Genomic DNA, 26,381 nt, shown 5'->3' with positions numbered 1-26,381 from the left:
GGGTAACTGCTCAGTATTCAACTATTAGTAAGTTACTAAGTCGGTTCAAGGGTCAAGATAGAGGCCTTGAGGATTTTCTAGAAAGTTCCATGATATTAGCAATGCCAACAAAGGAAGCTCCACGCTCAAATAATATTCCATGTTAAACATATGGGTGTTTCTAAGCCAAGGAAAAGTGTTAACTGAAGTTGAAAGTATTTCTCAACTATAATGTGGCTTTTTGTTTTTTATCATGATGCTCGGCACCCCGCTGTGGGTGAAGGACATGGCAAGGCAAAGCAGTAAAAACGTTACTGAACAGAGATTTTCCTGACATAAGTAAGTTAAATGGGAAGTAGCAATATACAGTAACTTGAAAGATTCAATAAATTATCACTTCATTTACATTGAAATATTAGCCAAAGACTGAAATCACTGGTTTCTCTAATAGGGCCTTTACATTCTAAGCAATTTTGGTTTCCTGGTGTTAACAGATAACTGAAAGGTACGCTATGACATGCTTCAAAGAATATTCCTCAAGTTCTAAAACAACAAAATTTCCTTCTCAAAGTACTGTTGTGTGTGTGTGTGTAAAGTGAACCCTGTCCCTGCGTGCCAGGCGACCACTCTTGAGCTATATACATACAGCTCTTTTTCTTTCTTTTCTTTTGACACTAAGATGCCAGGTTAGCCTAGAACTTGCAATTCTGTTGTCTTAGCCTCCCAAATATCCAGGCCTCCGCTATTGTGCTCCTCCCAACACACGGGTTTTCTTTATAAACCTTCAGACAGTCTCACAACCAAGACTTCTGCTTCACTAGTTAAAGATCGCAGGAACTTACCTCTATGTACGGACTCAATCTGCCTGAGTGGTCTTGGACGCGGAAGTACTTGGACACTGGCTCCTGAGAGACACCACCAAATCTGGTTCCTGCGTCTGAGGAATGCGTCCTGGAAGTCTGCAGATACTGATGATAGGCACTCTTCAGGGAAGAGTGCAGCTTGGAAGTCAGATCTGATTTCTGCAGAAGGGATGCCTTTTCTGGCCACAGGCCAAGCTGCAGGTTGGAAGTGGTCGGTTCACTGGCCTCCACATAGGGCCTGGAGAGTCCAGGGCTTTCCTGGTCGTCGTCAGGGTAAAAGGTGATGGAGGGATCTGCCAAGTCGAAGGTGACACGCTCCCTCCTTTCAGCTCGCCAACCCTTCCCGGAAGCTGCTGCTGCTTCCTCCTCCTCATCCTCAGCCACCTGCCTGTCATCTCCATCAAAATTTTTCTGTAAGCGCTCCGACACCGACTGGAGGAGGGACAGGACAGATGACGGCTGGTTGGCACTGTCCCTTGATTTTGTGGAGCCATGGTGACCAGGCGAGACCTCGCTGGACAGGACGTCCTCCTGTGAGCTGTCATCCTCATAAATGGGACTCAGGGCTAGGGGATAAATTTTGTACCTTTTGGCTTCCACTGATAGGAACATTTCTGAATTGTCTCCATCAAATGCCTCACCCAGTTTACCTTCTTTTTCCAAGTGATGGACCAGGTCAGTTCTGCTCTCAGACCTTTCACACGCGAGGCCAGGCATGCTGTTGGAGGAAGTGTCGGGAAATAAGACAGACTGTGTCCCTCTTAATTCGGTGGGAGCATACTTGTCCTCCTCCTGAAGAGGCTCCTCGTACAAGATAGTGAAGGAGGAATTCTCTTGTTCGTCCTGAGGAATAAAGGCTAAATGCGACTCTTCCTTTTCATCGCTATAATCCAGATCTCTCCTCTTGTCATATACTGAAGTAACAGACTTTATTTTGTTGAACCTTACTACTGTGTCTTCCTCTCGAAAATCTGGCATTGCTAAGGCGGGGTAGCCCTCATAATCCTTACTTAATGTCGGTGACTCATAGCCTCGGAAATGCAAAGCCAGACTGTCATCGTGCGGGATCAATCCCTCCTTTACGTCACCAGACCACTCTTCTCTTTCTTCAAAACTCTTCTCCACGTACTCTTGAGGACCTTTTTCACTCTCAGCAACAGAACGCATGACCTCCACTTGTGTAATGGTCACTTCTGGTGGTGTTCCATTGGTTTTCTCGATGGCTACCTCTGTAGGCAACACTTCGGGGTTCTCGATGCTGCCACTAGAATCTTTCGGGGCTGTTATTTCCATTTCTGTCTTAGAAGGCACAGACTCAGTTGTTCCATTTGACTGTTCCATGTCTCTTTGGACTCTTTTCTCCAAAATAGCCAAGGAAGAATGTACTGTCTCGTGGCATGTTTCTTTCACGTCTGACACAAATGGGACCATTACAGCATTTCTACAGACATCTTCAGCATCCTCTTGGTAAGTACTTTTCATTTCCGACACAGGTCGCTCTATCTTTCCACTAACCCCGTCAGTGTCTTTTTGATAAGCGTTTCCCGCTGTGAACCTAACAGACATCCCTTCAGTGTTGTCAGGATCTCCTTCAGAGCCCTTTGGGTCACTATGTTCCATTTCCAATTCAACAGCTATCACATCAGTCTTTGCAACACCGCTTTCGTCATCCTTTTGGTAAGCGTTTTCCATTGCTAAGGAATCCGTCCCTTCAGCTTTGGAAGAAATTCCCTCACCATCTTTTTGGTAGGTATTTTCCACCTCTGACAGAACAGATGCGACCCCTGCCTTTCCAACATCCCCTTCAGCATGCTTTTGGCAAATATTTTCCATCCCAATTGAAACAGGTGTTACCTCAGTCTTTACAATATCTCCCTCAGCATCTTTTTGATGGGTATTTTTCATTTCTGACATAGCAGGCGCCACCTCAGGTTTGCCAATGTCCCCTTCGCTATCCATCTTATAAGCTTTTTCCATTCCCAAAGTGGCAGGTGGTTCCTCAGGTTTTTCAACATGTACCTGAGCATCCATTTGGTATATGCCTCCCCTTGTAAGAATGTCAACTTCTGACTCAGCTTTTGTAATGTTCAATTCAGCATCCTTTTTACATGCTTTTTCCTTCTGTGACATAAGCGGGGCTGCTCCGTGTTTCATAATATTCAATTCAGCATCCCTTTTACTTGGCTTTCCTATCTCTAACATGGAAGGTATAAGCGTGATTTTCCCTACATTTACTTCATTATCCTTTTTGTGTGCTTTCCCCATATCTGACATTGCAAGGGGTGTGCTTTTGGTATGTCCTGGCAAACTTTTTTCAGATATGCATACAAGGCTGTCAGACAAACTGTTTTTGGAGGTGCCAGGCATGTGGACATCATCATTTGCAAATGGAGGCAAGTTAGAATTTAATACAAGAGTTCTAGTATCGTCTGTTGCCATTTTGTGATTATCCATACACTCTGTTTCTGCTGCCTTTTTATGGTCCTCACTGACAAACAAATGTGGCTTCACTTCATCATCTAACCTCGGATGGGACATGCCTTCAGCTTGTAAAACAGTCTCTGATTTCTGCAAATGTATATTATCAGACTGTTCAGCTCCACTCCCAAAACCTGGGGACTGCTGCTGACAGGGAACAGTCTCTCTTCCTTTAATTGACTCAGTGCCACTTACTAAGTTACTTATGGAAGAGAATTTACCTAATAGTTTATTTTCACTAATTTCACACATGCTTTGATTTACTGCCTGTTCTGACACCAAGAACTCCCTAATGACACCAGGTGGTTTAACGCCACCACTGTTCAGAATCTTTGAAGTGTTAGCCTGAGGTTCAGACGCCCGGATATTTTCAGTATCACTGAAAGCATCAGTCAGATTTTCTTGGACTGCATAAATAACCTCATCGACTAATTCCCTGGTCTGTTCTTCTAACAAACAAGAGATATTCACTCTATCAAAATCAAAAAGAAGACTTGTCTCACCAACTGCAGGTGAAACACTGTCCTCCTCTTCTTCTTTGACCTCTGACATATTTTCCACACGTCTCTCTTCCAAACACTCTTTCAGTTGGATGCCCGTTAACGCCACTTCTGATGGGGTATCTTCTTTCACAGTACCTGGGTTCATTCCATCATCTTTGGCTGGATGCTCCTGGCAGGTACCAACTGTGTATTTGGATTTTAGTTCTTCCCTAACAGAACTCAAAATCTCCTCAACCAATGTATCAGCTTTTGAGAGTAAACCACTTTTGAGTAAAAGTTGACCATGTGCTCCTCTCCTTGCTTCTGTCTGGTCAGCAGATGCTTCAGAACACTGCTGGCATGAGCTGTTAACTGACACTGGCGCCCCAGCAACTGTTCCCGTCTCTGTCTTCATGGGATTGTCAAAGCAGTCAGTGGCTGGGAAACCAAGAGATACCTTCCTAGTCTGAGTCCCCAAATAGCCCTGACATGGCGTCACTTTTGCCCCTTTGGGGCTAGACGTCTCTAATTCCAAATCAGCACTATTAGGACCCAGAGGGTCAGTAACAGAAGCACCTTCATATGTGAGATTTACAGTAACTTTTAAAGCATCAAAATGACTTGGGAGATTATGCGAAGCTATGGCTGCGCTATCTCCTTTAGAGTGACAAGAGGAAGATGGAATACGAGCACCAGCAGTCTGGACGTAAGAGTTTTCTCTGGGAGAGGAGGCTTCCCCTTCTGACCCCAACAGAGAAGGTACACTGACTGAGCTAGGATCCTCGGATGTAAACCCGTTTTTCTCCAAACAGGCGTCAGAACCCAGAAAAGATGAATATACTTGTGTGTTGTCAGTTTCTTGGAACTTTGGAGAAATATTATCTGAACTCAGTTCTTCCATTTCAGTGACACTAGAACTCTTTTTAGTGGTACGAGAGGCCAAAGATGGGCTGGTTATGCACATGCTAGCTTTACAGTTCTGTGCCATGTGCCCCGTGGATTCCTCCTCTGGTCCAAGAGGTACAATCCCAAACTGATTGCTTTTGAGAAGAGGAGCAGGATTATCTAGGGTATCTAGCTCTGTTTCTTGTGCACTGTGATGTTGAGAAGAAGGAGAAATCCCAGCCTGATGATGCTCTTTAAAGCCACCACTTAAACACATTTCTGTCATCTCCTTGTGATCCACTGATTGACCATTTTTGCCCTTTTTAATCACCAGAGAATTTAATTCTGATAAGACAGTCTCAGCGAGCTCATCTGCAACTGTTAACTGAGGAAAAGAAAGTTCATCCTGACAAATGTCTCTGGGTTCTGCTTGAGAGAAAGACAGCTTGGACGAGGCTTTCCCTTTTTCAGAATGCGAGGCAACAGGGAAGCTGCTCTGAGCAGCAACCTCTCCTTGGAGCAACTTTTTAGCAGCTTGGGTTTTCAAGGAAAGAGAATCAGACTTCTCTGTGGGGCTACCTGCTTTAGTGTTTGAGGACATTAACCCTGCTTTCTTACCATGAGACGAAACAGAATTGTAATCCTCAGAGACACCTCCATGCTCTGAGTCAAACAGATCTACCCCAGCTAAATGAGTGCCAACGGTTTCAGGACCTAGAGGAAACTGGCATTTTTCACTATCAGGAAGAGTTTCCTTGGACTCAAGGATGATAGACGCATGTCCAAGGTGAAGGGAACGAGTCTCCCTGTCTGCAGCCTCAGAATGATTCCCTACATCTTGACACTCACTAGGATGAGAGAAAATGTGTTCCTGTCCAGCTTCATTGGACAGAGATCGCTCTCTCTTTAAGCCAGGGGAATTCAACTTGCAGAGCATGTCGAGTCCAGAAGCAAAGGTGGACGGTGAGGCACTGCAATCAGATGTTTTACAGTCAAGGTTAAGAAGTGTCTCAGCACCAGGAAAAACTTGAGGATTTTGTGGATTCTCTGCATGAAGAGGAGATTCTGAAACAGGATTTCTATTTAGTTCAAAATTCACTTGAGGTGCTGTCTCACTTTCTACGCTTGCTACATCTGCTGAGTCATTGATGTATTTTACAGAACCAAGATCCTCTTGATTTTCTGCCATATTGTGAGTTTTGCCATGTACTTCCAAACCAAGCCTTTTGGTTTCTGTTTTACACAGTGGCTCAGTATCTTTGGGTAAGGACTCAATTCCATCTTCTGGAGCTCTTTGATGACTTAAAGTTGTGGGCTCACCCCCAGAGGCAGCTTCTGTTTCTTGCATGATTTCTGAAACCACATTTTTCTGTGATTCTTGTGCAGGTAACCTCTTTCCTTCATTAACAAGCTCCGAGTCTGTCACAGCATGTCCCTGGAGAGCAGCAATGCTGGTGTGATTGACATTCTTTCCTGATGGGTTATCTGCGGCTGGCTTGTCACAACACTTACTCCCTGGCAACCGTACATCTTCATGCCTAATTGATTTATTTGGACTTGACAAATTTGTACTTTCCACTTTGGTAGTGACACTCCCATCAGATTTACTACAAGAGAAATCAGAAACAGCAGGTCTCTGAGGCTCAACATGTTCCTCTCTTGGCACTGACACCCCATCGCTCATCACAGAGCTGTTTTCTCTCCACGTATTTTCTGTTGCAGTTTTTCTCTGAAATTCTGGACAAGGGAGTTGGCTGCTTCTACTTCCTATAAACAATGGCGAACATACCAAACTCCTCTCAGGCTGTGAGTCAGATTCCCCAACAACATAGCTGGGGTTAGACACTGAAGAAGGGGAGGCCCAACTTCTCCCAGAGCCTCCATGGCTATTTTTATCTAAAATAGTCTCAGATGAAGCACTATTCTGCAAGACTGGGTTATTTTCCAGACGACTTTCTATGTTGAGATTTATTTGGCTGTAGCCAGAGACTTCTAACGGACCGCCAAGCAAACAGTCTTTTGTGGCTCCCTTTTTGCTGGCTGATGACAATGGGGCCGTCACAGGGTCCACTATATTTCTAGAGCCAGTATGTGCGTGTGTACTATAGTCAGAGCTTTCATCTTCCCTGTCTAAGTGATGCACAGTTTCCAACACAGTCTGCTGCTTCAAGTACTTCCTGATTTGGGTGGGGCCTCGATATGTCGCATATGTTACCGAAGGCCTCTCGGGTTTACCAACAGTGTCTCTTCTGTGAAAAGAAACAGCATGGGAATCAAGCGATATAATTAATAACAGTATATCATTGTGAAGTATATCCTTCTAATACTATGTCTCCTGTAACGAGTTTTAGAGAATATTCTAGGAATTTTAGTTAGTAAGTTTACCTGTTTTATTAAAAATAGTAAAAATCTGACAAACAGCATGTAATTATCATACCATACGAACTCCTCAGAATTGTTCCTTCTTATCTCACTGCATATATACTTCTAATTGTGGGCAACAGAAAGAACACAGAATGACAAACCAAGGCTTGGGTTCTTCTTCTGATCCCCAAACACCCTACTCTAAGGCAGAACACTGACTGTGCTTTGCGTTGGTACCATTAAACTTACATATTACTGATTTCTCTAGCAAATCAGAATATTAGGGCAAGTGTCTATGCCTTTAATTTTCCATGTGAATTTGAATGGCAACGTTTTAGTGCGCAAGCTGGAGAAGTGTTAGCTAGGAACAAGAGGCGTCACTCATAGTTAACATGGAATAGGCATTAATTCAATCAATAATACAATTCCCAATGATTTCCTCTCATATTGAGTTTTTCAAACATCCCACTTGTGGCAACTGCTAAACTGCCTGGGTGAATGCAGACATGGAGTTCTAGAAGGACTGGAGAACCGGCTGCAGCAGGAAGTTCCTGATGCTTTCACCATGAAGCTTGCTGTGAAGAACCTACCTCTGAAGCTCCCAGACAGGCCAGGTGGCTTTGTAGCCCTGTATAAACACCATTCCTACTCCCTTAATTTTGTCATGAAAGGGAAAGTGACCTCAATCCTAAGCTTTAAGAATGGAGCTCAAAAATTACCTCCACCCAATCTGAACCCTATAAGAAGGACAAATATTTAGTCTCTGACCTCTCAATTTTCTCCCAATTCACAGATCACAACATAAACCACATTAAGTTACAGAGAGCTAAGGAGTTTTTCCCAACTATTCTATTAACGACCTGAGGGAACATATATTTGCCGTTATCAGCTCGGCAGAGTTAAATACTTTACAAAAGATCTAGAAAATAGCATCTATGCAATGCCTTCTGTGAATTAATATATGGTTGATAGTTATTCTAAACATTAAGCAATCTACTTCAGGCGGTCTTCTTTATGATTTACCTTTTATTTTATGTGTATGTATATATATATGTGTGTGTGTGTGTGTGTGTGTGTGTGTGCACGTGTGTATGTATGTATGTATGTGCTTCTGAACGTACACATGTATGCCATTTGAATGCAGGTGTCTGTGAACAATGGCATCAAATCCTCCAGAACTAGAGGTACAGGTGTTTGTGAACCACCTGACCTGGGTACTAGGAACTGAACCTGGGTCCTCTTCAAGAGCGGCAAATGCTCTCAACTACTGAGCCATTTCTCCAGCCTCCATGTCTTGATTCTTAAGAGTGATATTAAAGTTTTTAAGTTCTGAACTCATGTTATAATGTAGGGTCCTGAATATAAGGATCAATGGTGGAAATATTTGCTTTGTGACTTTTCCAGGTAATGCCTAGCATGATCTAAAACATTAGTATAGAACCCATACAAAACGTGGAAAATCGAGTTAGTTTTCCAATACCTTTAAAAACACAGTTCATCTTGACTTTTAAAGCAATGTTAAGAAAGCGAGATTTATCGCAATAATAAAGCCAAGTACCTCTCCTTCAGCATATAAAAACTTCAGCATACATCTTAAATTTTATATCTCTTACATATATCTTAAATTTTAGCTGAACTCGTTTATTTCACCTCATATAAATGCTGGCTCCTAAAATTCTTACCATGCTGTAAGTATAGACAAGAAAAAGAGTCTGTTCCATTCATTTATTTTACTGTTCATTATCAATTAACCAAACTAGGTCCGTGCATAGTGGCTTTTAACTACAGTATGAGTTTCAGACTAGATCACAGAATTGGAAAACAAAGCCTCACTTTGGATAAGGCAGGCTTTCTAAGACAATTTAAGAAGACACAAACAGGAGCTGTAGGTGTGGCATAGTGATCAAGAGCCCTTGTTGCTCTTGCAGGGGACCCTGGTTCTACTCGCTGCACATATGTGGCAGCTCACAACCACCCTTACTCCAGCTCCAAAATATCCAACACCCTCTTTGAACTCTGCAGGCCCAGGCAGGCACACAGTGCACAGACATACATGCAGGCAAAATAGACATACAAACTCAAAATTTCACACTTGAATATTCATACAGATTATTCAAAATATTCATAAAGTAAAAACAGACAAAAGAAGTGTTACTGGCAAATCCCATATCAGCATGTATAAATTCAAAAAATACAAGAACCTTTCAGAAAAACATGCTGAAATCCAGATGTTGGAAAAAGTAACAGTTCCTGTGATGCTTTTTCTTTCAAAGTCATGTTCCTTAAAACTATATTATACTTATATAATTATAAAACTATATATTCTTAAAACCTATGCTCTGTAGATGACAACTTTTCTTCCAAAATATGACCCAGATCCAGAAATGGATAAAGGAATAAACAGAAAATAGGAACCAGAGCATTATTTGGCATGCATAATAAATATAGATAACTTGTAACCAGCTTTGGCTGAACTACATCTCAAAGCAGCTTGTCCTGTGCCGTACTTATAATCTTACTATAGCAATGCCTTGTATAGTTCTGGAGTATTGAGAGAGGACTCGGTGTTATACTTTTATATTTTTAGGACTTTCTGCATAATTTCAACTATGATGAATTTAATGCTTTGGCTTAAAGTTCTAACCAGATAATCTTCTGCAGCACCCTGGATGGAAATACTACATATTTGTAACCCAAGTGTGCACTCATTATATAAAGCAACTGCCATATTTAAAGCATTGAACATCAAAGTCGCAAGCCTGGCTTGATGCAGTATAATTAGCTGCTTCAGTTCTGAGCAGCTATGCTGCCATGATTTAAAGGACCAGCCAGCAACACTGTCTAGTTTCTATGCTGTTCTTTCATAGGTCACAGCAGAATCACTATAACTGAATATTGATAAAAACATAAAAACGTCCTATTTTTTCATTTTTTATATAAAATAGAGCTGCTAAAAAATGTGACTTTATCTAGGCATGGTGGCACACACTCCTAGCATTTGGGAGTCGGAGACAAGCCTAACTCTGAGTTTGAAGCCAGCCTGGGTCTACAGAGCCAGGGATAAATAATAAATCGACTCTGTCTCAGAAGAACAAATACAAACAAACAAAAGTTAAAGGGTCTGTCTTTCACAAGCTGAACAGAGAAAAGAGAATTTCATATGTGTAATTATGCATCTGATTTTTTTTAATCCAAAAAGATACATAATCTCCCAAATTATAGGAATAAAGTAAAGTATTAAGAGATTACACGCATTTACAAAAACTGGCAGAGATGCCCAAGACACTAGCACGTCATGGGAATGTTTACTCAGCCTCTAAAGGCTGGGACGGTGCTCTGCTACAGTACGGATAAACTTGATACACCTGCTATTTCAGCCACAGAGGTATCGTCTATCACAAAAAAAAAAAAGGCTAGCAGTCTGCAAATAACAATCAGGCTTTTAGAAAACGTGTTTAATAACTCACTTCGGGAAAACACGACTAAGATACTCTTTAAACATCTACTTTCTTTTAAAGCACATAGTTAAGCATATTCTCTCCCATGCTAGGGAAGACTTTTAACTGTTCTGTGTAAAGAAAAGCAATACAACTAACAAAGTTGGGTTTTTGAAAAGAGCTACTTGACAAAATAGCTTTTCATGATGACTGTGAACCTGTGAAAATATAACATCAAAATGATAACCATCAAATGAAAACAGAGCTAGGTGGTGGTGGCGCATGCCTTTAATCCCAGCACTCGGGAGGCAGAGGCAGGTCGATCTCTGAGTTCGAGTCCAGCCTGGTCTATAAGAGCTAGTTCAAAGACAGGCTCCAAGCAACAAGAGAAACCCTGTCTCGTAAAACCAAAAAAAAAAAAAAAGTAACAGAAATTAACCGATGTGAAGGCATAGGAACTGCCTCTACTCCTCAGTATGTCCTTTCATTTAACAGCATAGCTGCTCAAAGCATTTCTCTAGCCAACAGAAGAGATTCTTTATCAAGGAGGAAAGAAAAGGTCTAATGTATTAGACACAGTCACGACAATTTGGGAGATGGAAAGTTCTCTGTCTAGTATATTTGAATATAAAAAAGCAAGTTTATACCTGTTCTTTAATCAAAAGAACAAGGGTGTTGAAATGCTCCTTGAATTAAAAAAAAAACCTCTACTTTGTTAGAGCTGTGGAAGAATTTCATAAACCCAGTTTCACAAAGAGAGCTACTTTCTTGATTTATTTTTAACCCCTTTAATTGGATTCCACCAAAAAGAAAGAGGAGGAGGAACAAAAGAAAGAAATAGAAAGGAAGGAAGAAGGAAGAGAGGGAGGGAGGAAGAAAGGTCAGGAAAGGAGGGACGGAGGGAGGGAGGGAGGGGAAATGTCATTGAAGTAATAGGAATACAAATCTCAACCCAAGCTCCTCAGAGACTTGTGCAGAGCACACTGTCTGTCCTGACACAGTAGCACTTCCCAGTTGGAAACACTCATGGCAAGAAAATCTTGAATTTAAGACAATTCTTCCACTAATATAAATTTAGCGCCAATAAGGTGTTAGCAGCCCACTAAAGGGGCACAAAAGCCCAGGGACATTTAGAGAATATACACAATGATGTCATCTGGGATCTGTCAGAAGAAATAGGGAACACCTTTTCCAAGTCCTCCAGTTAATGAGAACTACCACCCAGGCTCATAAAGTTAGCTCCAAAAACTTACTTCAGCATATCAGTGGTTTCCTGTTCGCTGTCCTGTGTTGTATCCAAAGAAAAGGCATCAGACAGTTCTGAGGAGTTAGACTCTTGTTCATCCACAGGAAGTACCTGAATCCTCACAGGACTGCTGGCAATTTCCTTCTCCCCCTGGATCCCCTCATCAGGAGGGCCGCTGGGAGTCTGTGGGCCTTTCTCAGATTTATCCATGTCATCTTTGAAAGAAGACTGTTTAACTTCCCCAAGAGATGACTTTCCTGAGATACTGAATAAGTTCCCAAGAAACTGAAAAAAGCTTTCTTTCGGCTGTCGCTCACTTTCTCCCGTTTTGACCTCTGACATGGAATTAGAAAGGTCATTTGGCTTTGAGTGATCGTCCAGCATTGGAAGACTGGCAGGCTGCTCCGCATGGTTCCTTCTGTCCTCACCTTGGGGAATCTGAAAACAAAATAAATTACCATCATCATTTACAAAATAGCATAGACTAACCGACGCTAGTGTGTGACCGAGGCCAGGGACACACATGTGACCCAAACCCTAGGCTTGTTTCATCCTGCTGTTTACAACCTTCTTAGATCAGAGTCAGAGCAGATTAAACAAAGCTGTATATTGACAGCACAAAGGGAAACATATGGCACTCCAACACCCAAACAGGAGTAACCAGTCTTGGTTTGGAAGAGGTGACAGAAGCCTCTGGGAGGAAGGGAGCATGGGAAAAGAACTTAAAAGATGACTAAATAATGTCTGTCTCTGTCTTTGCCTCTCTCTGTGTGTCTAGTGAGGCCTTAGCTTTGAAAGAGTTTACGATAGCTGGAAATTAATCAGGATTCAACACTGAGAAGAGCGAGCATGCAGAGAAGGGACAGATCATGGCAAAGCTTACAGGTGCTTAAATGTGCCCTTTACCACTAGAGAGCTAGCAGATATTGCTTCAAACACTGAGCAATTAGACAAACAAACCCACCCTGATGGTATCATTTCAGCATGATATTAATTCATGATGTTGTTGTGTTATGCAAAACTGTTCCCCTAGATGGAAAAGACCCACTGAGACCCTTCATGGTAAAACAGTAAGTCCTGATAGGGAATTACATGCAAAAGAAGGAGTGCATTGGGCATTCTTTGAAGACACTGAACATCTTCAGAGGCATTTTACCTGCTCAAAATTCAACTGTCAGTAAAGCACCAAACATTCATGTGAGCTGTTCAAGCTAAGATTAAACCAGGAACGCCTAGACCGTGCTGGCATTTCACCTCACAGTCTTCCAGGCTTCCAAAAGGCTTTAGGCAAATGTGCCAACTCACCCTGTCTGCCAAACATGCTTGCTCACAGAGCTGCATACCTGGAAATGGAATGCACACCCAAAAGCATCTGTCACTTACCGTGTTCAAGAGTCCTCATAAAAAGGAAACTCAAGGGTGAGTCAGGAAAAGATCAAGCATCAAGGTAAAACCACTCTAGGGGACTGCAGGCTCCCACAACAAAGTTTTGTAAGAAGCTGGTCTTCAAGACAGCAAAGCTACCGTGATGCTTTATGTCATCTGTTTGCCTCGGTCCATGTTCTAATCCAGGTCAAAAACAGCTCAAAAGGAAATTTCACTATTCACTTAGCAAATATACTAGGAGGCATTGAAAATAATGTTAAAAACATGATGATGAGCAAAATGATTTCAAGTCAGTAAATTTTAAGTCGATGGTCACCTTAGAAGTAAGATTGCATTTTTTTTTTTCATAAGAGTACTTTTCTGTTATATCAAGTTAGGACTAGATATAACTTGTACGCCTCTACTGCTGGAGTACACCAGCCTTCCAGAATCTTCACAAGGCTCATCTTCTAGTGCTTTCCTCTGCAATTTGAGCCCACACACCATACTCACCCTGTGGATCCATACAGCCTGAGCTGTTAGGTCAGTGGAGCCCTCACCTCAACTGCCTCGTGATTTAGCAAAAGACATGCTAGTTCACTCACACGTATCAAAGACACATTTTTATCCTTTGACTACTTCATTTAATTCATTCTATTTCTGAGCAGGCTAATTCTTCCTGGGTCAAAACGAACTAGCCCTGTAATCTTTGCTGGAACTAGCGTGAAGGACTGCCCTTCACTCATGGCCGCTTGAAGAACGTGAACTATGGGTCGCTGAGTATTACTAAAGTGCTTGAGATTCACAAAAGAATCAATGCTTGCATCTCTTCATTTTCAATTTTCAGCTTCTAGGATTTCAGCAATGTCTTTAAATATCTCAGTTGCTTAATTTTCCTCTCATAATCTTCTGAGAATTTTTTTCTCAGTAATTAGAAGATTCTCAACAAGGGAGTTTCTAAATTTAGAAACAAATGTGAACAAGCAAGAACATTTAGCTGAAACACCTACAATAAAATCTGCATTTCTATAGTTAAAATTTCAAATCTGATCTAAAGCAGCTGTTCTTTGCCATGGGCCTGGAAAACAATGAAGCTAGGCCAACCACAGGCTCTCATTAGGTGGGGCCCACTTCCTTCTGCCAATAGGCCTGTTTACCATTGTTCTAAGGAGTCAATAGAATAAAAGCGCTCAGATTCAAGCAAACAATAACAAACATTAATTCCAGTTATGCACAAAGATACAGTTCTTTGACATTTAATATATAACTGCAATGAGGAAGACATGTGTTTTTAGAATTTTTACTCTTTTTAACATAGTAGGTTGTGATGTTGTGTGTCCTTTGTTTAAGTTCATGGATCTACATACACTGTTGCATGCTGTACAAGGAAATAGAAGAAAGCATTAGCTGTACTGGTTATGATTAGCTATGGTCTTCAGGGAGTTGACAACTGAGCAAGATGCTGATCACTGGGCATGGGGGAGTGGTCTAGCAAAGGGAGGGCACAATGGAGGACCTTGCTAACTTGAGGGGGGTAGAGACTCACCATATAAAGAAAGTGATATTCCAGCTTTTCAGAGCCAAGGTATGACATGTGAAATATGAATGATGTGTATTATAATATGATGTGGTAGAAGACGGAAGGGTAGAAAGAAAAAGGAACCAATGACAGAGAACTGAGGTTGGCATAAAAGACTGAGAGTCACAAAAAGAAGAAATCAGGGAGGTCTGTGGAGAACACCAAAGCCAGACTAAGTTGTTCCCTCCAGGATATTGGCCTTCAGACAAAGAACAAAGTAACTCTGAAAGCAGAAAGGAGTAGGAAATGCCAAGACTACAGCCAGACTACAACAAGATGACTATCCTCTGGCAGATCTCATGGGAATTTCTGATTTCCTTTTCTTTCTGCCTAGACCATTTTCCCTAGGCTATGTATAACTCAACCCCCTCAACTCCTTCAAAACTCTTCTATAGGTCTTGCTGTCACCATCTAAAATAATGAGCTAAGTCCTCTATTCTGAACCTATCTAATTCTTTTCTCTATCTTTATGCCCCGTTTACTAGTAAACACACATGTGGCACGCACGCGCGCACACACACGCTCACATATACACACAGTTTCTTCCTTTAGAAAATAAGACCCACACATGTAGAAAGCTCTACATGTTCCCATGAATGAATGAAATATTCATGGGAACATTTCTAGGTCCACTGAACCATGTCTATGATGTGAGATTTTCCCCTGCATGCTATGAATGTGTTTTATTACTATGGTTAATAAAGAAGCTGCTTTGGCCTATGGCAGGGCAGAATAGAGCTAGGTAGAAAAACTAAACAGAATGCGGGGGAAAAGAAGATGGTGTCAGGGGAGATGCCATGTAGCTGCCGAAGGAGAAAGGTGCTGGAAACTTACTGGTAGGCCACGGCCTTGTGGTGATACTTAGATTAATAGAAATGGGTTAAGATGTAAGAGCTAGCTAGAAATATGCCTGAGCCATCAGCCAAACAGTATTATAATTAATATAGTTTCCCTGTGATTATTTGGGTCGGGGCAGCTGGGAAACGAACATGCAGTCTCCATTTATATGTCTAAGAGATGCTCGGATTTTTGTTGGAATATAGAGGGTAAGCAGACTATGAAAATCTTTCAGTATGTAATTAGTCAGCTGGAATTGCTCAGAAGTTTGTGATCTATTTCTAAACTCAAGGTATTAGGCAGTGAGTAAGTTGCATCGAAACAAGAAAAGTCACAATACAGAAAGGAATCTTTGAGACTTTAAACCAGGAAGAATAACCAATTGTCTTTTAAATTCCAAGACAAAATTAGCCTTTTATTCCTGTTGCATGGGGAGCTCTGCACTTGTGGGGGGAAAAGGCTAGAAGGTTATAGAAGTTAAAAGTGATGGGACAAAGTGAGCAACTCCTAGTAGTTGCAATAAAGGGAAAATATTAGCCTTAGAGAGAAGTAAGAATGTTTGTCTTTGAAGTAAAAACAGAGCGAAAGCCCGGAGAATTCTCTGTGTGGAGACTTTTGTAAGCACAAGTCGTTATGAAGTCAGGAACAAGACAGAGGCACTAAGGAACAAAAAGAGGAGCTTGGGTGAAGCTGGGACTTAAGCCCCTCAAACAAAGAACACTTGGAAAAATGTTTCTGGAGAATGTAACCAGAAACCAGCAACAGATGAGCAAAGCAGCAGTTAGCTCAAGGTAAACTTCAAAGTATTTATTTATCAAACAATAATGAACAGGACAATACGTTTGGATCTGGCCAAGAAAATATACTCAAATTTCTGTCCTTGTGAAATCCACATTTTAGTGATAAAAGAATTTTTAATAAATCTAATCAGCATTGCCATCTATTTAATAGATGGTAGCAGGTGGAGGGCTACACCAACAGCACGCTAGCATTGTGGGGATGTTGGGACTGCTGCCAAATGAAGATACTGAGAGAAAAAGAAGGTGACAACCCTTCCTTCAAGATCTTGCTTGGTCCTCCTTTCCACACAGCGAATGCCTTTTTTGCCCACAACAAGGACAGTCCTTCAGAACAATGACAGTTCCTCTACACCCTCAACTCCAGAGATCTACACTCACTTCTGCTCCACCTCCTGGCCCTCTTCTTACCATAACCGTCCTAATTCTGACTCTTAAACTCCAGCAAACACAAGCGTCCTGTCATCCCGTTGCCATCTTTGCAACTCTTACACTACAGATACAGACAGGCCCATCATACCCATTCTCCGGCCTCAGAACAACCTCCATCCTTCAATTCTTATTTTCTTTCAGTTCTCACAAACATTTTCATCCTCTCCGCCCAGGTGTTAGGCACAGTCAGTACCCTCAAATCCTTCCTTGGTTCTTGGTTACTTTCCACTGATCTCTAGCCATTCCTGACCATGGGAAATTCAGTTTATCTTTTACACATTGGCGAATGAATCTCAGCTTAAAATGAGGCAGGGCTTCACCAGGACGTCTTTCAAATCTTTTTCACAGTCCTTAGACTAAGCATCTGCTATCCATTCACACTTAGTATAAGACCTGCATTCTATATGAAGGTCATTCCCTCATAGTCTGGACTTCACCTCTCCTCCACCTGCATGGTGGCCTCTGACCTACTGTCTCTAGCTTTGCGAGCAAGGAGGAAGGAAAGACTACCCTTCCTTACACGGATTCCTCCATTGGGCACTGGTTCATCATCCCTGGTATCTCCTGATACCATTCAGTACACCTCTACCAAGCGGAAGTCTCTGCTCAGACACATCCATATTCTCTTCTCTCCTCAGCACCAATATCCTTAAGAAGGCATTACGAACCCTAGCATCCTCTCTTCCTTTCCCTACCATAATCACTGCCTCCACTCCTGCAAGCTAACCTGTTTTCCAGTCATGCTCTGGCCATGCTTTCTCAAAGACACTTCTCACGGGCCAACTCAATGGACTCGCTTCCCTCTGCATTGAGATGATATGCACCTCAAGAATGAGACAGAGACTCTGACTTTGGTTTCTGTAACATTATTCTGCAGCTTGCCTTCCTGTTTGATGATTCTCTTCACACCCTTCCAGATCATGTCTGTAGCCATCTCTCACAAAGCATTTCCCTCTGAGCCAGCCTGGAAGCCCAGTACTTTGATGCTCTCCCCCCCGGGAGATCTCATTTTCCATTAACTCAACCAACCAGCTGATCCTCACATTTGTATGCTCAGCTCAGACTCCTGAGATACGAGCCTATACGCCCGACTGTCTGCCAGGCACTTCTCTCCATGTAAGGCTTCACTGAAACCTTAAAGACAACACTTCTGGAAGTGAACCTGACCATTTTATACCCTCACCGTTCCATTTTCTCTGAACCACAAAACCTTCCCGTGGTGTTAAAGGTAGAAAAGATCTGCAAGTCTCTTCCCCTAAAATAGTGCCAGCTCTAACCTAGTTCATTTACTTCCTTTTTGTCTCCATTGTTCCCCAGTTCAGACAAAAGTCATAGAAATCTTGTAGACGTTAAATCTCAACATTCTTTAAGTTAAAAAGACCCTGAATATAAAAACAGAAGGAAACATAAACGTATAGTAACAAAAGCTTTAATCTCATCACTCAGAAGGCAGAAGCAGGTGAATCTCTGAGTTCAAAACTAGGCCAAGGCTACAGAGTGAGACTTTATCTTCAATAAATAAATAATAACAATAACAATAACAAAAACTTTAAAAGGAAGCTAGAATAAAAGGGAACAACTTTGAACACACCATTTCTTGAGTGTGTATGTATAATATGTGTATGTTGTCTACGTGCATGTGTGCATATGCTACATGTGTGTGCTACAGCCAGAGGCAGCTATCAGGTGTCCTGCTCCATTTCCCTCCACCTTATTCCCACTTCAGGCAATATTTCTCACTGTATCTGAAGACAGGCTGGCAGCTAGCAAGTCTCAGTGATGTGCCTGTCTCTGCTTCCCACAGTGCTGGGGTCACAGGTATATGATTGGCCATGGCCAGCTTTTTGCGTGAGTACTAGGGATTCAAACTTAGGTCCTCATGCATGCACATGTACTCTTATCCACTGAGATCTCCCTAGTCACTGAACATATTATTGCTTATACCTAGTACCCTTTGGCAGGAAAAGAACATCAGAGAATTGTGTGTATTACCCCAAGATCAGGAATACACATTAGGCTATAATAGGCACGTTAGTACATTTTACAATAGACAATGAAATGAGAGAAAGGAAGAAAAATGGAATATGAGAAAAGTCATTCGTTCTTATTACAGTACGGAGATTTCTCAGTTTGAGAAGAGTCTAATGTACTAGATTAATGACCAGCGCCTTTGGGGCAAAGTCATTCACATACATCTATAGTGTATACATACTTCAGACTCAGTTTTCATTTAAACAAAATTCTTCCTAACAAGGAACAACTTCCTACATCTACAACAGGTTGGGCCTGTTGCAAGTCAAACCAGATGCCTTACAATATACCCAGTACCCAGGAACTCGGGGATTCCAAAGTCCCAGATGAGCACAAACAGCCAATGGTGTTAGGCTCCTGCAATCTCTTCATACATTAGTGACAACTGTGCATTCTCTGTCCGCGCACCCCACCATTCTCTCTTCACAACAGACTTGGAGATGAATTCATTAATGCACACCTCCAGTATACATTCATTCTGAGTCAAGCAAAACCAATGCTTCTAACAGCCAGTTTCTATATATTTAACAGGAATACATCACCAGCCTTTTAGAGATATATTTTTACATTTAAGCCACGTTTTATGACAAGAAGGCAAGATTTTTCCAAGTATCTCCTGTAAACAGAATGGCACAGCTTCAGACACCTTCTCAGGCAGCTCTACAACACCTCTGTGAAATAAAGAACGGACACCCTACGAGAGAACAGTAAGCCGAGGTTCAGAGTGGCTGAGAACACTTTCCAAGCTTCAAACCACATTATGCGAGGCGTGAGACTTAAGCCCAGATGTTTGGTTCCAAAGACTCTGTTCTTTCCATCCCCACACATGTCATTCTAAAACTGCTCCAAGGACGTGTTACAGTTGGCAGAGAACAAAAGTGGCTGGGAGGCTCCAGGGGACTCCGCCACCAACGGGGAGCTCTGTTTCCATCTGTTCACACAGGGCGTTTCAGGGAAGGTTACAGTGGACTCAAAACAAAAGTGTTCCCACGCTCGAAAAAGAGGTTTCACAATTTTTATATTAAATTAGCATGATATTGCTATCATTTGAGTGGATAGAAAAATAAAAGATCGCAAACTTTTAGTATGGCCGCAGTACTTTACAAAATTAGTTCAGTACCTGACGCTCTCCTATTAAGAAAACGTGTAAAATTCTTAATTTGACTGTCGTTTCACCCATGAAGGAAAGAAGGGCCATATACAAAAGAAATGTTAACATATGCATAAATTTACTTATTCGTTGTATAGGCCACCAAGACAGCTCACCATGTAGAGGAACTTGCCACCAAATCTGATGACCTGAGTTCCATAGCTAGAGCCTACATGGTGTAAAGAGAGAACCAAATTCTGTGAGCTATCCTCTAATTACCACACTTGTATCATGGCACATATATGCGGACACACACACACAACACACACATGTGCACACATTACTTATATGTTGTGAAGACTCTCCTAAATTTCTAACAGTGTTAGCCTACTTTTGATTCTTGCATCCAACTCCCAGTAAGATAATTCTTCTACCTTCATAGCTCACACTCCAAATAAAACCACACAAAAAAGTATACAGCATGTCTGAAGATACTGAGATTTTTCAGGCAGGTGGAATCTGAGATTTCAAAGATACACGCATGGAAAAGGGTCAAGAATGCTAGTAATCAAGTCTGAGCCTCCCAGGGAAACAAGAAATCAGGTAAAGACCTGAGAGTTAAAGGTAAAGTCAAGGATGGCAAGGTATCATGTTGGATGATCGACACCGAGGAAGGTGAGGCACCTTCAGCATCCATGTGAAACATGGGATGTTAATTTGGTCCAGAGAGAATCAGTGAGATAAACGAGAAGGAAACAGCCAGAGGTAGAAGATAAAGCCCAGTGCAATAAAGCAAAAATAAGGTTTGGAAGATGAAGTGATTGAGCTGGCTAAGGAAACTGAGAACCGAGAACAAGAGGCTATGAGTGTGGGTAGGAACGGATCATTTAGTGACCTTAAATGGACAGCTTTTACGGAATGGCCCTCATTCACTAAGGAGCCATAGAAGCATCCCTGTCATGCAACAAATGCAGCACTGAGCTTCCCAAGTCTGGTCTAATGGCACTAAAGGAAACACAGGAGTCAGACTAGAAACCATTAGGAACTGGAAGTGTTTTAAGACAGACTTCTCTTGGTAGAAACTACTTGTTTGTTTCCTGGCCGCCCAGACCCGAAATAATCACACAGAAAACATTAATTGCAATACTGTTGGTCAAAAGCTTAAGTGTATTTCTAGCTAGCTCTTACATCTTAAATTAACCCATTTCTTTTATTTTATATTTTACTATGATGCTCGTGGCCTACCGGTAAGGTTTTAGCTGTCGGCCGGCGTCTTTCTCCTTCAGTGGCGTCTCTTTGACTCCACCTACTTTCTCCTCCTCTATCTGCTTGGAATTCCGGCCTTGCCCTATTCTGTGCTGCAAGAGGCCCAAAGCAGATTCTTTACTAACTAGCGGTATTCACAGCATACAGAGGTGAATCCCATATCAGACTTCCTTCCATATGAAATTTCTGAGTAAAATGTAGGAGTCGATTCTCAGAGACTACTGCTATCACTTACATATAAACAAGGAGAGCTGAGGCTCGTGGGAAGGAGACAACAGAGAAAAGGGCTAGAAGCAGACAAGATAGGATAAAGAGTATGCAGGAAGGGAGGCCACCAATAACACCAGCACAAGGCATGGGGTACAGACCCTCATGAGTTCATCTTTGAAAGGGAGGCAAGGAAAGATATGCTCTGAAATTGATAAAGGGACATAACATGTATTCTCTCTCTTCTTTTTTTGCAGGGGGGAAAAAACTCATGTGTTTATTATACACAAAATAAAATAAAAATAATTCTACATATTAAAAGAACTGTGAGGTCCTCTGATATCACTTTTCATTGCTACAATCTATTCTGCATTTCCGACTTGCTGTGTGGAATGGACGGACTGCCACTCTGGACTCCTTACCATTCAGAAATCACCATAGGAAATGGGTGAACAAAAGAGCAAGGAAAATAAATCAACTCTGTTACTGTCTCATCATGGCAGGTATTCTCTCTCTTAAACCAAACTGTAGAGTACAGTGACATGTTAAGGTTACAAGACAACGGCATGATGAGGACTAAATATCTGGTAAGTTTTCCCGCCTAAAATAAAAATTCCAACTGACATAACAGAAATACATATTCCAGGAGACAAATACATGCAAGCATTAGAAATAGCTAGCAATATTAGAAAAACCAAAGGGTTTATACTACATATAAACAACATTTTAAGGATTAAGATTCCAAATATACTATAAAACCATTGCTATGATTATTTAAAAGTAAAATAAATTTTTGTACCTCAAACATCTCAGGCAATATCACTGACATATTGACTTAGTTTCTCAATGTCAAATACAAAGTGAGATATATATGACTATGTCAACGAATCATAAGTGTTATGTTCCAGACTGCAGAGGGAAACTCCTGGACATCTCCCTCTTATTACAAACAGCATACAATTCAGATGAATGGGATGGAATTACGATGAGAAATGTCACACTGCAGTGCAGTGGACACTTCAGAACACTGGTAATGAGAAATGAAACAAACAGCATGCTTCAGGCCACTTGCTAAATGAAAAATCTCCAATTGAAACTGCTCAAAATAACAATATAATAAATACTATTGCTAGCCTTTTTCAACTGTTTTTATACTCAAGTTGTGTGACTGATGGTGGTATTAGTCTATAGGAACATGTGGGGGATAGGTGTCCCAGAAAGAGAGACAGAGAGAAAGGAAGAGAAACAAGTTTTATGGAGCAAAATGTTCCAGCAAAGAGTGTCCTGTGTCATTTTTATCATGGATGAATTAGATGTCCCGTAAGCAAGCAACCCTGAATCATCTCATGACTATGAGTAGTATTTATGCAACTGCCCAGATCCCAGAATGAAATCCTGGGTGCTCAAAATCAAACCCTAGGAATGAAAAATGCAAAGAAGACTGTTAGAGCCAATCTCTGGAGATAGAAGATTGGACTTCTGGAAATTAAAGGTTGACTTTATCCAAGACCGCTGACGGAAAGTATAGGTGTGGGTAGATGTAGGCAGAGTAGGGAAATAAGGAGACCAAGAGAACAGGAAACCAAGAAAGGGCTGATGAAGATCCACAGTGTAGAAGTAATGAGAGGTTGCGAGATGGGTAGACAGGAATTGGTAGTCAAAGAATCCTCAAAGTTTGAAATCTCAGAACAAGCTCTGAAACAAAAGTGTAAAATTTCAAGCATAGCATCAGAAGTGAGAATCTTGTGTAGGTAAACTCTCAGTGACTGAAGAAGAGAGAAAAAGTTGCAGAACCCATGCCACAGTACATCAGCAGGCTGGCCAAGCATTGTCCGTAGACGAGAAGTAGATGGAAGAAGTGAGAAAGCCCGAGAATGGAGTCAGGCATAGCGATGCATATTACAATCCCAACAGTCAGAAGCCTGAGTGGGGACCACAGACACGGGCTGTGTTACATAGTGAGACCCTGACTGGAAAAGATATAAATCAGCAGAAAGAGAGAGAGAGAGAGAGAGAGAGAGAGAGAAAGAGAGAGAGAGAGAGAGAGAGACTGACTTAAGATTTAGTAGCCAAACTCAATCATGCGACAAGGAAACTCAGTTATTTCTTTCAATAAAGCAAAGATCATTTCCACTTTCACTGAGAAAGCAGGAAGAACGCACGCCTGAACTTTCTTAGTGTAGGACATGAACACTGTATATAATTTTCAACATGTTAAAAAGTACATGCAACAGTAACAGAAAATTTAGATAACTTTCTATTCTTCTACTAGTAAGGCTAATTTAAGCTAAAATACCCAGATGGAACCAACTGACTGACTGTCACAAATCAAATATAAATAAAGAAAGCAACTGGTACCCAAAGCCACAACTGTGGTGACAAAACTGTTCAAATAACCCAAAACAATCCAATTTTCTAGAAAGCCACTTAGGAAAATCGGAAAGGTCAATAGCTTTCCGTCACTCACTGGCAACTGTGCAGATGGGTTTATAGCTTGCACATTGCTGGGCTCATTCTGAAGTGCCCAGCAGGCTTAAACATGAGCTGGCCAAACATCCCTCACACTGTATCCCTGACATATTAACTTGTACTTCCCCAAAGCACTGTGAGGTATCTTTATCACTCCAGAAGAGGCAACTTAATCTTTAAAATCTCCACTGGAAAAGAGATGATGAAATCCATATGCTCTGATTTAGATATTTTAAAACGCAGGCACCAGCATCTAAAGGCCTCAGCTGATGCTTACATTGCAGCCAGTGCAACCTTCTCAAAGTTCGCCCACATCCCGTCTCATGAAGCCTGTACAGGGCTAGGTTGGATACCCTAACAATGTAAAATAAACACACTCTTCTATACACATAAAACAAAAACCTAAAAGGAAAAATATGCAGAAATGTAAACTGTCCTTGGTGTTATAATGTATAACTTATAAATAATAATTTAAACCATACCTTTACTGCTTCTGATGAAGGCGCATTTCCCTTTTTCTGGGGTGAGCTCAGGGGTTCATTTTCAACACTGAAAAACAAAGACATCAGAGTGTCTTCTGAAATTAAAATTATTCAACACATATAGTTTATTTAAAACAAGAATTGGAAGGTCGTTAATCGGCAATGATCGGAGAGTTCTAGGAATAGGCTGATTGGAATCTACACTTGGAAGAGCGCATTCAATCTTGCTTACCCAGGCTTCTGAAACTTCTGTGAATGTATTATGTTACCTGTTGTCTTATACTGATGATCAGATCACCGCAATGGCAGGGCCAGACAAAGCGCTGGCACACCACTAGTCTAATGCTGAAAAGTGCAAGCACTCTGAATGTTTATATTAAGGTTCTCCACAACCTGATATTATTTTAATGCCTATGCTGAGTAATATTTCTATTCAGTAAAACATTATATAAACATATATAGTCTCACTTGGTGAATCCTGTGGCTGTTAAAAAATAGATGTGGAGTTATCTGGCCCCAAATTGTCTGAGATAGCACCTATGTAACTCAAATTTTAGGGCAGTCACTTTCAAGTGTCTTGTGTGGAACATTCACACATGCTCCAAGAAATGGCATCCCAAATTAAACTGCATTGCCCATAGCTACCAGGCAGATATACATCTTAAATCTAAATGCATCCATGTCAATACATTACAACGTTTTCACATTTTTCTAATCCTTGACAATCTGAATACCTCCAATGAAGACCATTATAACTGTCTACCATGTATCAAGGAGAGTGCTTGGTTTTTAGCATATCAAGACAAGCAAGTCTGGGTCTTCACAAAACTCAATCTATCTGGGGAGACTGATGCACAGTCTTTAACAATGCCATCTGTTAAATGTTACAGCTGTTGAATGAACAATTATTTCGGAACAGAACAAACAACAGCTTTTGCATGCTCCACACAGTACCGCCCTGGGGAGGTTTGAAGGCAGGGAGTCTAAGAATACAGTCCTTTTGGGGACCCATGTTTTGTTTGTTTTTAGCTTACCACCAGAGTACACAACTTGGGATAAGCAGAGGGAATCCTGTAGCAGAGGAGAATGAAAAAAGAGGTTAAAGGATGCCACTCTATGAAGAACTGGTTCCACCCATTTCAGAATGTGATCTTTCTTTGTCCTGACTTTGGTGTGAAGACTTTAGAACCCTGAGAAGGGACAAGCCTATCCACTATGACCATGGACCCATGCTCACTATCAGTGCAGCAATGGAACTGCATCAGAAACTCAGAGCAAATAGAGACCAATCCCAGAGCACATGAGATGGGAAGAAGTAACCTGCGTTCGATAGACTTTTCTACCTGTAAACCACAGTGCTGTTCTGGAGAATATCCAAGGAATTAACAGTGGTAGTCAAAGACAAGAGTAAGACAAGGGCATCAATACCCGGAAGAAAATCTGGATTATAATTTCCTAAATTCAAGATTTTATGCAGGAACATAAGGACACAGATATACAGCTATGCCCCTAAATATTTCGAATGTTAAAAGAAAAAGTAAATAGGTGAAAAGTGATAAACATGTCATCTGTAGGTTCAACACATGGAAAAGTCTATGGAAAGTATTATTAACATATCCCAACCATGCTCACGTAAGCAAGTCTAAATAATTTCAACATTCCCCAAAGACATGAAAGAAGTATTTAGAAAGGGGAAGGGAAGCAGCCGAAGTGGAGAGTGAATAAGAGAGAATAATGTGGGGTAAATATAATCAAAGTACATTAGCTACACGCATGAAGTTATCAAAAATGAGAATGAATATTGAATTTAGAACTGTAACATATATTACACAGAATAAGAATATATCCATGATTACAGTTTTAAAGGAGAATGGGTTCTTTTTTAAAAGTTTTTACTAACTTTACCTGTTGTCACAAGGGTATTTATATTTCACAGTTTTCTTTCTTTTTATTTTAATTACACATAACTGATACTAGTCTACTTAAGCTCAAGCCAAAGAGTATAAACTATCAAAATCCATTTAGAAACTGGCACACTGTAAGGATCAGCTCAGGATAATACTGACTGCACTGACCCTGTAAATGAACCATG

General features: G+C 41.2%; 1 protein-coding gene across 1 annotated transcript in view; it reads right to left on the bottom strand.

Annotated features, from left to right (window-relative positions):
• The window catches only part of Crybg3 (crystallin beta-gamma domain containing 3), a 108,598-nt gene that overhangs the window by 56,536 nt on the left and 25,681 nt on the right, over positions 1 to 26,381 (bottom strand). The window contains exons 2-4 of the mRNA XM_048422732.3: positions 24,290 to 24,356; positions 11,742 to 12,172; positions 822 to 6,936 (exon numbers count right to left, since the gene is read on the bottom strand). Of these exons, the coding sequence (XP_048278689.3) occupies positions 822 to 6,936; positions 11,742 to 12,172; positions 24,290 to 24,356 (6,613 nt within the window). The remainder of the gene's footprint in view (positions 1 to 821; positions 6,937 to 11,741; positions 12,173 to 24,289; positions 24,357 to 26,381) is intronic.

This window comes from Myodes glareolus, chromosome 2, assembly GCF_982192425.1.
Source record: "Myodes glareolus chromosome 2, mMyoGla1.1, whole genome shotgun sequence".
NCBI lineage: Eukaryota > Metazoa > Chordata > Mammalia > Rodentia > Cricetidae > Myodes > Myodes glareolus.
This window is presented reverse-complemented; position numbering and strand designations above follow the sequence as displayed.